The following is an 11,349-nucleotide window of genomic DNA, read 5'->3' as shown; positions in this document are numbered from 1 at the left end:
AAATCTAAAGCACCTGTGTTTGAAATTGTTGAATAACAAAACATCAGGGTTTGTTCAAAACCTAAGCCTCGCTATACTGCTAAAACAAGATGCTTTCCATGTTTTAAAAAAAAAAAAACACTCCAGTTCGCTGGCCATTATATGTGCATATCATTTAATTTCCAGTAGAGATAAATGAATTATTCATGTCCATGCTGCCAATGACTATATGACAAAGTTTTACAATGTATGATGAGAGCTTGTAGTTGAGATGAGATCTAAGTAACAGACTACACTTGGTGATAATGCAAACTGTCTACAAAAACAACTCCAACGTAAATGACTGCTGAAAAACTCCGATATATGACTAAGAGCTGGTAGCCTTGACAGTGATGGTGACGCTGACGGGCTCGTTGTCGTCCCCAGGGGGAGGGGCTTGGCTGGTGGTGGTGGGGGTGGCACTCGTGGGTGAGGTGGTGAGGGGCGAAGCTGCCCGGGGAAAAGCCATGGTTGGACCTGGAAAAGACCGATATCAGGGTTGAGCGTCAAGTAGACGAACAGTACGATTTTTTTTTTAGGTCTGCTGATGGGTGAAACAGATGCCTGTGACTTCTGTGTAGGCTGTAGGCAATGTCAACAGGAATTAAAATACTTTGGAAACACAAAAGAAGTACACTCCCTCTGGCGGTCCTTTTTTTTTTTTTTTTTTTTTTTTTCCCTGATTAGAGCTCCCCTCATGACTGGGTGTGTACAGAATAGGCTTCACTCTTCTGCTTTTGTTCAGTGACAACTGGCCCCAAAAGAGAGTTAATAACTCTGAGTTGGGACTCTGCCAGAGCTGTACAGGTCTATGCTTGCATTAATCCATTGCGCTAGATTCAATAGAAGTTAATGGAAATATTGGTAGAATAATGTGACCAAACCTTTTAAGAACCAGTGTGTAGGATTTAGGGGGCTGTATTGGTAGAAATAGAAAATAATATTCATAATTATGTTCTCATTAATGTATAGTCACCTAAAACTAACAATGGTTTTCATTATCTTGGAAATAGCCTTTTATATATACGAAGGGAGCTGGCCCTCTTCCATGGAGCACGGCGTGTTGCAGTGCCATGTTTTCCACAGTAGCCCAGAGGGGACAAACCAAACACTGGCCCTCGAGAGGGACTACAGCATGGACTTTACAGCAGACAAAAAAAACAAAAACGCTCTATCTGCTCAATATTAGGTTGTATCTGTCTGCTTGGCTTTGAAATTTGGTTAAATCGGCTGTTATTGCTTCGCGCAAAGATTTGATCGGCTGCCTGAAATCAGGTCTTCATCTTTGTAGACGAAGAGTATTGTGGCGGATTAATGCAAAGAGGGCTACCGTAAAACCCAAAACTTAAAATAGAAAACGTTTTTTTTTTATCAAAGTAATACATAATTTAATTTCACCTGGACTTAAAATACACCAAAAGTTTCCAAATATTTATGTCCAAATGACTGTAGGACCCCTGATGTATATGAATATGTGTTCAATGTGAGTTACCTGTGCTGGATGATCCACCAATCTCCTCTAATCCTCCCTCTGACCCGCCGACCACGTCATCCTCTGGGAAGTTGATGTTTTCCCTCGACTGGCTGTGCTGCCTGGAAACACAAAAAGAAAAAAATGACATGTTTCTTTGAATAATTAGCTGTCAAAGAAAATTGAAATGTTAATGTTTCATTCTTGGTGTCATATGAGAGAGAGAGAGAGAGAGAGAGAGAGATACACAGCGATACTCACTGGCCAAACAGCATGTCATGAAGTCCTGGGGGCAGAAATGCAGAACATCAATGCTGTGTTTCTTTATAGTGCTTTATTATACATTGGTGCTTGTGTGTGGGACTCACGAGGGTTATTGTTGCGGTTGCGGATTATGTACACGAGCAGCAGCACCGTAACAATGACTGCAAAGAGCATCCCACCTATAGCTGCTCCAATCACAGCGGGGTACACGTTGTAGCGAGGTTCCGCTGCAACACATCACAGTTACACATTGCAAAATAGTACACCTCCGACCAGACACAGCTCAAGAAGTATCTCAAGTGGTTTTCAACCCAAGTCAGTGCCGCCCTCATCGCACAAAGTGCGTCAAAGGTATGATTGTTTGCAAGAGTGACCTTTAATGCACCATTAACCTGTAATGGTACCTGACTGATAAGGTCCACATTACAGCAAACCCTGTTGAGCTGATCATTGGTGTGGGTTAATTCATAGAAAGAGTACATGGGTTGAAAACCACCGGTCCATCCTACCCTGACACCTGACCTACAAGCCCTTCTACACCCTAAACAATCATCTGGCTGAGTTATTCCATTCCAGTCCGAACATAAATGTTACAATTATCACAAAGAGAAGCACACAGGACCAGTTTGAGGCAAGATTAGGAAGAGGGAAGGGAAGGAGGTAAAGAGGAAGGTGAGTGGAAGGTGTGAAGCTGTGAGGTGTGTGTCATTGTTTGCATGTGTTTTTTTGTGTACGAGTCTTTCACCTAAGTGGATAACAAAAAAAGAAAAGCAAAAATGTTAGACTGTCATCAAAGACATTGTAACAGCAATCACAGCACGACACCACCATCAAAGATGTTTGTATGTCATCTAACTCACCTGTCACCTTTTAAAAATTTGCATTACAACTTGTTTTCTCTGCGTTTCTCTTATCGTCACATTATGAGACGTTGCTAACTTAAGTCCCTGTCTTTATTCAGTTCTTTGCCAAAGCTCTCGTATGTGACAACATTGTGCTCACTCTGTTCACTTACTATACCTGGAGTCTTTTCTGCTGAAGGATGTCCGATGGTGCGGTGGTTAACAGGCGTGATGCGGAACTGGTAGGTGACGGTCGGTGTCAACCTCCCTACGGTATGAATCCTGACATCTGGATCCCGGATGAAGTTATCGTACCAGATTGGACGAACTATCCTCTCCTCTGTCTGCTCCTTTGAATCATTGTTGCTTCCTCTCCTCCCTGGTCGCTCAGACACCCATCGGTGCTCCAGGAGGAAACCTGTCCAACCTCCATGTCCCTCGTTCTCTACCTGCCACTCCAACTCCACCTCGTTACGCTGGCGGCTGTTGTACATCACTCTAACCAGGGTCGCATTGGGTGGCATTGGGTGTCCTGATACACAGACCAAAAAAAAAAAAATAAAAAAAAAAATCCACTTATGGCAGTCCTTTGGCCCAGACTGAAATATATGATAAGTATTGGATGGATTGTTATGAAACATTGTTCAAACATTTATATTCCCCAGAGGATGAACCCAACAACTTAGATTTTTCCTTAAGTGCCACCATGAGGCTTTACAGTTTGAGTTTGTGTGTACCTACACAGTATTTAATGGATCGCTATGAAATTTGCTCAGCAGGGTCACGCTGTCATGTTGAACATGTTTAGTATTATACCCTCTTACCATCAGCATGTTAGCATTGTCATTGTTAGCCTGTTAGCATGCTGATTACCATTCAGCACAAAGCACAGGTGGTAAAGCCTCACCAAACTGCTGGCATAGCTGTAGACTCTTTGTCTTGTTGGGAAATATGCTTTTTGACTTTCTCACTGAGAATTAGATTAATAGATTGATAACACTCTCATGTATTGGCGAAACAGGCGGAACAGCTGGCCTCGACGAACTTGCTCTATCTCTTTTGTTTGAACTACTAAACTTTACTAAAACTAAAGTGCAAACTGATAAGTTGTGGTTTTATAGGATGTTCTATATCAGACTTTTGTTCTGGAGTCATCACTTGTTGCTTGGAACGAATTCAGGAAGTTACTGCTCCCAGCCAAATAATAGTCCTAATACTTACACCTCTGTAACACCAGCCAGGCTGATGTCCCAGATTTCCAGTGTTAACGCTAAACTAAGCTTAGGCTTCTAATGTATTGTGCAGATAGAGGTATTTTCTTACTCTGAGCATTAAAGCAATTGGGCATGTTACCTGACATCCAACAACCCCCCCCCCCCCCTCCACACAAAAAATAAAATAAATAATGACTAAAACAAAGCATTTTCTTACTCTTGACCACTAAGGTGACATTGATTTCAGTTCCTCCCACTGCGTTGGAAGTGGAGCACCTGTACTCGCCGCTGTCTTGAGTCTCGTCCAAGTCTCTCACGGTCAGGTTGGCCCATGCAGATGTTCGCAGCAGCCTGTACTTCGAGGTTTCGCCAACACCGACGCCCTGATTGTTGAACCAGGTGATTTCAGTGGCGGGAAGATAGTTGGCTCTCAGATTGCAGGTTAGCTGCACATCACTCCCCTCGTACACAGACACGACTCTGCGCTGCGTCAGCAACACAGGGGCCTCTGCATGTGACAGTTTATACATTGATTAATTAACAAATCATATCTGCTATTGGCTGTGCGGTGAGAACATGCACTGACCCAGTGTGAGCCTGCAGGTCTTGGTTTGGACCAGAAGTGGGTGCTTAGCATGACAGGTGTAGGGTTTCCCACCGTGAGCAGAGCCATAGCGGAGGATCAAGATGTTGGAGTTTTCTTCCCCGCCTTTGCCCTGACCCCCGGGCCCCTCCCACCACACCATGGCTTTTGGGGCCCCTCCATCCCAGGAACAAGACAGCATCAGATACTGTTTGTTGTTAGTCACGTAGGCAAAACACACCGGCTCTGCAGGGGGGATATCTGGTGGAGGAGAGGTCGTTCAGATAACAGTGAGCGTACAACCTTTGAATCTCCTCTGTCTTATTGTTTTGTCTGGATTCCTGTACTCACATGTGCGCGTGCTGCACTCAGTTGTCAGTTGTTTTAGGGCAGGATGGGAGCCCCTGCATGTAAACAAGCTGTTGTTAGAAGTCAGGCCTCCAGAGGGCAGCAGGATATCATTGCGGGTGAGTGGATTTGTTTGCAGCCCTGGGTCGCCCTGATCTTGTCCTGCATGCATCAGGTCTCCGGTCCAAAGGAGCGACGGGGAGGGGAATCCACCAGGCCAGGAGCAGAGCAGTCTCATAGAGGTGTGATTCAGAGCCGGCTCCACAGAACAGGAAGGGGAGCCGTCAGGTGGGTCTGCGGGGATAACATACACAGTAACAAGGCGGTGATGGGCAGAGTGGGGGGCTATATAAGGTCATCAGGGCCAGAGAAAGCTCTTGAATGGCTGCAGTATTCAGAATGTTTGGTTTATATCCTCTCGTCAAAATTACTGACGATGAAATATCTACATATGTGAAGTTCAAAACCTTGTCTTTTAAAACGTGATCTGAGAGACTAGCACAAATGCTACAACTCAGCAAAGCCAAACAGGAGATTAAATGACAAGCACCGGCCTTCTAACCAACCAACGCTTGCCATGCCTGTGACATCACAGCAAGGTACCTGCCAGAGAGTCCCCTCAACTTCCCCGACGGTCCGAACAGGAGAATAGGTCTGCAGCACTTCCATAGTCTGCTGTGTGTGTGATGATGTCTAGGCGTGTAAATGTAGTAGCGCATGTGCATTTGGTATCTTTTGAGTCTACTTTGAAGTCTTACTGAGTATACAGAGTTGATGTTCTGAATGGAGTAAGAAGAAAACAGAAGAAGGAGGTGTTTGTGTTACATTGAGAACATGAGGTTTGATTGAAAGTGAAATGCTCAGCGAGCTGTATTTAAGTCAGAGATTAAAAGATGAAAGGTGATTACGTTTCTCATCGTCTTGTACTGAAAATGTCCTATCTGGATGATTTAATTAAACCTCAGTCATTTGCAGTACATAAACAGAAGAACACAGGTTAGGACCAAGAGCAGGGCCTGATAGAAGAGAGTAGGATGGTTGATGGCATGGCCCGAGGTCAGACATCACACTCACAGTAGACAGTCAGGCTGATGGTTTTTTTGGAGCGGGTGTTGAGGTAGGTGTTCTGTGCCAAACAGGCGTAGTCGCCGGTGTGCATGCGGAGGATCTTCATGATGGTGAACTGCGGCCCCGTGTAGACCTGGGAGTTGTTGTAGAACCAGACGTACTGGCTTGCCGGGTTGGACTGGGCTTGACACAGCAGAGAAACAGTCTCTCTCTCCAGAGCCGAATAACCTCGCTCTGTTATGCTGTACGGAGTCACGTCTATCTGAGGAACATCTGGACCAACTGAGGAGAAAGAACATGAATGCACACATGAGATGAAGGATAAAGACATGTTATGCAAGCACACGTTAGTCTGTGCAAGTGTGGCACCTCCTGCTTTGTCTTTTCTCTGCCACAACTGAAAGTATTCTCACTTCATCTACACAGTCTGTCACAACAGTGCAGGTGTTCAAATACAAAAAGACTTAAGCTTATTCTCATAAAACTTGCAATAACAGATATTTTGCAGCCATTTTGGGGCAACATTATTCATCTATTGTGTCTTTTAGCTTTGTTTTGGTCTTGACCAACTCCTAATAGAAATATCTGGCCCTTTACCTGCTAAATGCTCCACTTTGATCATCAGCTAATTTCTAACTGTGTTCATCTACTGTTTGGCACTCAGCAGGTACTGTGCACAGGGATTTTTAAGCCTTTTTTGGTGGAAGCAGCTGCCTGCCAGTGTCCACCGTGGAAGCCATTGCCTTGTCTGTGCCTCAAATTCAGACAAAAAAGAGGGAAAGACATTAAAGCATAAAAACATCTTCAATTACTTCTTGATTGATGATGTTTGCCTCCAGGATTGTAGTGCTATTTGTTGAAGTACCAGACCACATACACAATTGCACACGGTTAGGTTGTAGCTTGTCTCTAAGGTTGTGTGACCACTACGGAGGTAGGCTTATATACAATAATCATTGATGAAGCCTATATAATTTGAATTAATAAATTCAACAAGATTTTGATTGTTGTTAAGAAATGTAGGGTTTTTGTCAACAGAAATGCTCATGGGCTTTTAATTTGAAAAGGATGCAGGAAGTGATGAGTTAGTGTAAGGAGCAGCCTTAACAGGATAAATGGTAGCGGATCAAAACAAGGCTTCAACTTAACATTGTTAATCAATTAGTACATCTTTAAATGTTAAAATGACATTGACTTTGACATTTGACTTTGACTATTCCATTTGTTTTCATTGGCTCTCTTGTTTGACATTGATGATTGAATCTTCAAGCATACACAAAGATTGTGAAAAGTACAAAAAAAAAAGGCTTAATTGATCTATTGATACTTACAGATGGTGTCCAGCCATAACCGGTTAGAGCTCTCGCTGTTGACAGCATTGCTGGCCACACAGCGGTACCAGCCCGTGTGGTTGCGGTTGATGTCGGTCACGTTGATGAGGCTGCTGTTGCCCTGTGCGAAGACTGTGATGTTGCCACTTCGGGTTTCATGTTGAAACTTGTACTGGATCGGCCCAGTCCCGTTTTCCAGATTGCAGCGCATCCACATTGTCGATCCTTCAACTGGAGACGCATCACTCATCAGGAGGAAAGGCTTAGTGACAGGGACTGCAGTCAAGACAAAGTCACACATGTAGGTGTGTTTACTGTCTGTTCTGCAGGTGAAGAATTGTGTTCAGTAGATGGAAGGATCAAAGTGTTTGTAAAGGTTTGTCCAATACAGGGTGCCGAGCTGAGAGAGGTTCAGGTGTTTATCCGAGATTATTCAACAACTGATTTAATTTTGCTCGGTTTTTGTATGTGACATGCAAAGTTGAATTAGCTTCCAGAAAATTCCGCAGGTGTTTCATCTTGTGCAGAATAAATCAGCTGCAACTTGTTGCAACTTAGTGCTTTGAGCAGATCAAGCAAACAAGATTTGCATTTAGTGTGCTTTAGAAGAGTGGGTGGTCATATTGTTTTAATCTTTGGACAGAACCAGGTGAGCTGTTTCCACCTGTTTCCAGTGTTAATGCTAAGCTAAGCTAAGTTTCTTGGTCACAGACAAGCGAGTGGTATTATCTCATCTAAATCTGAGAAAGAAAACAAAGAAGCAGATTTCCTGAAATCTAAAACTCTTCTATTAAGAAGATCAGGGAGCACTGTCACAGCTGAGCTGAGTCATTACCTGGAAGTGATATGTGTTCAGCCTAGTGGTTGCAACTGCAGCAACTTCTCTTATGGTAACAGAGTTGCATAGGAATTTAGGCCCACTTTGTGCTCTGGCACAACAATAATCTTTCAAGAGCTTTGCACAATTCTGTGCACAGATGTCGTTTTATGGACCACTGCTTTGTCTAAATCCATAAATTTCGACCCCACACTATATTTACTTGATGTTTTCTTCTTTGTTGAACAATCAAGCCAACTGAAAAACTACCCAAATTATAAAGACTGATAAATTGTTTTCTTCCACCACAGATTGATCAGTATTTGCATATATTTTGGTGGATAAATCATAAGAAACTGCAGTTCAGAAATGCTAAAGATATGTTTATTTTGTCCACCAGAGAGAACTGACTCTTTGAATCTTTATTAAAAATGATTTTTTTTTTTATCTCGCGTAGAAAACGAGAGCATTATCGAACATATACAAATAGTTGTTGGATTTTTTTAATTCGTGGCCTAAACTATCCTGCATTACCTGAGCTCTAGTGCAGAGGTGTGTTTGGATACATGCAGGAAGGTGACAGTAGAGGTGTTGGGGTACAAGAGAAAAGTGCAGTGTCCCCCTGTGCCTCTCTCTTTGCCTGAAGTAGGGAAGTGTTTGTGTGTGCAGGAAGTCTTACCCCGGACAGTGAGGTGCACGTTGTAGTAGTAGACTATAAGCTCCTCTTCTATGTTGTAAAAGGCCTGGCAGGTGTACAAGCCATGTGCAGCCAGAGGCAGTTTCTCAATGCTCACTGATGCACTTTTTGAGATGAGAGTCAGCTGCCCAAGCGTCGCAGCCAGCTTCTGGATCCTCGGTCCTTGTCCCATATTATACACCACAGCTTTTATGCCCTCTGTGCCAGGCTTGGTGAAGCTCCATATGTACATATCAGGTAAGGTGGGACCACACTCCAGGATCACCGCTTTGCCCACCACGCCATACACACTGGTGTCCTGGTACACCACCTCCCCATTGTGTTGGATCTCCACGGCTGCGGGAGGCAGAGGATACACAGACATGCATGCAAATGTGTGTGTGAAGGAAAAGGAGATGGTGGTGTCATGTGCCCTGCCAGTGTTCAGTTGCAAGATTGATTACACTGTAAGTTTCAGATGTAGTTCAATATTTTAATAAGGGATTCCAAAACAGAAAACCAGACTAATCTTTTTTTCTTTTTTTTTTTTACTGCCATTTTTATTGTTTGCTTCCTTGGCTTTTTTCTTTCAATGAACTGTCCCACTGTTACATCAGACAAAACTCTTCCCTCGTGTGACACTAATAACTTGCAGAGCTCATGTAGTTTTTGATTGCAGTTCGCATAAGATTACGGCCTGACCAATAAACTGCCCTGGCATTGTGGACACACTGGTGTCATTTCATATTTGTTGATCAGAAGAAATTGCAGTGAAGAAATGCCAAAAGTTTGAAGAAATTTTGAATATATTACTTTTAGCCACGAAAGAGCAAGATACATTTTTAAATTTGATACTTAGAAATGTTTTTTGCTTATTTTACAAGTTTATATGGTATAAATAATACGTATAAATACTGACATAGTCTTGTATCAAGTATGTCATGCCATACTTCAAATTTCTACAACAGAATTTCAGATAATAAAGACTTATATTTTCTTAATTTGTATTTATCAGCCATTCAAATTATAATAATTATATAGAAATAGACTCAAATAAAGAAAAGTGTAAATGAATCCAAGGACAATGGAAAACTCTTACCATATGCCGTAAACGTGAGCAGACTGGTAGTTAGATATAGAAAGGCCAGCCCTAGCAGTTGGGCCACCATGGTATCATGATGATCCTGCGTCCAACAACCTCTTTACTAAAAATGTTTTAAAAATGTGGTAGAAATCAAAAAGATAAAGCTTTAGGGCCCCCAAAACTGCCTGGTACTGCTTTCCCTCAAACCCCTGAGGTTGCGTCGTTGCGTCTCTCTGATCCACAAGTTTCTTGGAGAATCCAGCTGGAGGCACTGACTTCATTAGACTGAGAGTAGGAAGGGATGGAGGGTCACTAAACTGATTTAGGCTCAATTATTCATGTGTTTTTCCTTTCTCTCTTTCCCTCTTTCTTTCTCCTGCAAGGTTAGAATAACACAGTGATACTGAGCTCATCTATTATACAAGCCAAACGCATGGGTGCACCGGTTCGCCGTTCACACACATACACATGCACATATGCACACACCTGCACATTAATTAATGTATGAGATGAGGCTGACAGCCACGGTTTTAACTTGGACATTCCTCTACACAGGACATTTACATTTATCCCCTCCTAAATCTGATGAATGCTTTATGCAGATATCAAAAGTCATCTTTCCAGCCAACCTCAAAGAGGATGCACTCTAAACAGGGGGATGAAAACGAGGGATTTAAAGGGATTTGTGTCTTCTTAGATTTTCTTTGGCCTTTGTTTGTTTTTGTGCAAGCGTAATAACAAAAATATCTTCCACACTTTATAAAAAGCAGGACTTTCAAAATGATTTAGGAAGTGGTGAGTTGAGCAAAAACATGTATGTATTCACAGTGAGATCAGACAGAGTTTCCATATCGCTACTCATCTCGGGCGAGTTGTAAAATTAAAGGCTCCAGATTCTAATTTCAAAGGTCATGGGAGGGACTGAGGGGACAAAGTAAACTCTACTGATGGGATTAGGATTAATATAGATTTAGAAATCTGGCAGTGTTTCCTCGTAACATGCTGTTACCTCGGCACTCTCCATGCCAACATCTACAGATGTAAAATGGCAGTGTCCAGCTCATCCTGGTCCTGCATGTAGGCCCAATCTCTGGGTGAGTTGTTGTTATTCTGTGAAAACTCTTAACATGAGGGATACATTTATTCTTTCATACATGAGAAAGAGGAGGAGGGACTGTTTAGTGAAGCCATGAGTATGTAATGTGAGATGTTTGTCATCAATGAATGCAGGGCAGAGATCAGTTTCCCTCATTTGGCAGGGATGAAGGCTGAAATACAGCACATCTCAAGCAGAGGCCAAGGCCCATGGAAGGTTTTAGATAAACTTTGATATCGATATAAAAGCAACTCAGGAAGTTAAATAAATGTATACAAAGATAAAATTTAAAATGATTAGAGCTGAAACCATCTTATCACTGGAATCCAGTTGGAAGCCTGCTGTAAATCACTTAAAAAGCCATAACAATGTAATTCAAAGCTAACTTATCTTTCCAGTGTTTCAGTCTCTGACCGTCAGGTGGCAATTCTCTTCTAAGCCTTTGTCAGGTGCAGTATTAGACATGCATTTACTGTTTCTTTGAGAACCCAATGGTAAATCTGAACAGTATTCAGTCAGTGAAAGAAAGTAGAAAAC

The 11,349-nt window shown here is 42.6% G+C and overlaps 1 protein-coding gene across 1 annotated transcript; it reads right to left on the bottom strand.

Moving 5' to 3' along the window:
• Positions 1–79: 79 nt before the first annotated feature.
• Positions 80–10,338, bottom strand: LOC138196408 (V-set and immunoglobulin domain-containing protein 10-like 2). The gene is made up of 12 exons (XM_069146408.1): positions 9,732–10,338; positions 8,636–8,989; positions 7,140–7,415; positions 5,815–6,090; positions 4,744–5,034; positions 4,396–4,653; positions 4,027–4,317; positions 2,774–3,127; positions 1,858–1,980; positions 1,751–1,775; positions 1,511–1,611; positions 80–495 (listed from the first exon to the last, which is right to left on the bottom strand). The coding sequence occupies exons 1-12, from the start codon at positions 9,799–9,801 to the stop codon at positions 347–349; spliced, it is 2,568 nt and encodes an 855-aa protein (XP_069002509.1). The 5' UTR covers positions 9,802–10,338; the 3' UTR covers positions 80–346.
• Between the last annotated feature and the right edge of the window lie 1,011 nt (positions 10,339–11,349).

The sequence above is a fragment of the Embiotoca jacksoni genome, unplaced genomic scaffold (genome assembly GCF_022577435.1).
Source record: "Embiotoca jacksoni isolate LCO1_2020_lvr unplaced genomic scaffold, fEmbJac1.0.p SCAF_13, whole genome shotgun sequence".
Classification (NCBI taxonomy): domain Eukaryota; kingdom Metazoa; phylum Chordata; class Actinopteri; family Embiotocidae; genus Embiotoca; species Embiotoca jacksoni.
The sequence above is the reverse complement of the archived record's forward strand: the minus strand, read 5'-3'. Positions and strand labels throughout refer to the sequence as shown.

Coding starts and splice junctions, on each gene's coding strand:
- LOC138196408 (XM_069146408.1), bottom strand. CDS start 9,801: ATGGTGGCCCAACTGCTAGGGCTGGCCTTTCTATATCTAACTACCAGT. Junction 7,416..8,635: donor CGTGCACCTCACTGTCCGGG/GTAAGACTTCCT, acceptor TCTTGACTGCAG/TCCCTGTCACTAAGCCTTTC. Junction 3,128..4,026: donor TGTCACCTTAGTGGTCAAGA/GTAAGAAAATGC, acceptor TCTGTGTATCAG/GACACCCAATGCCACCCAAT.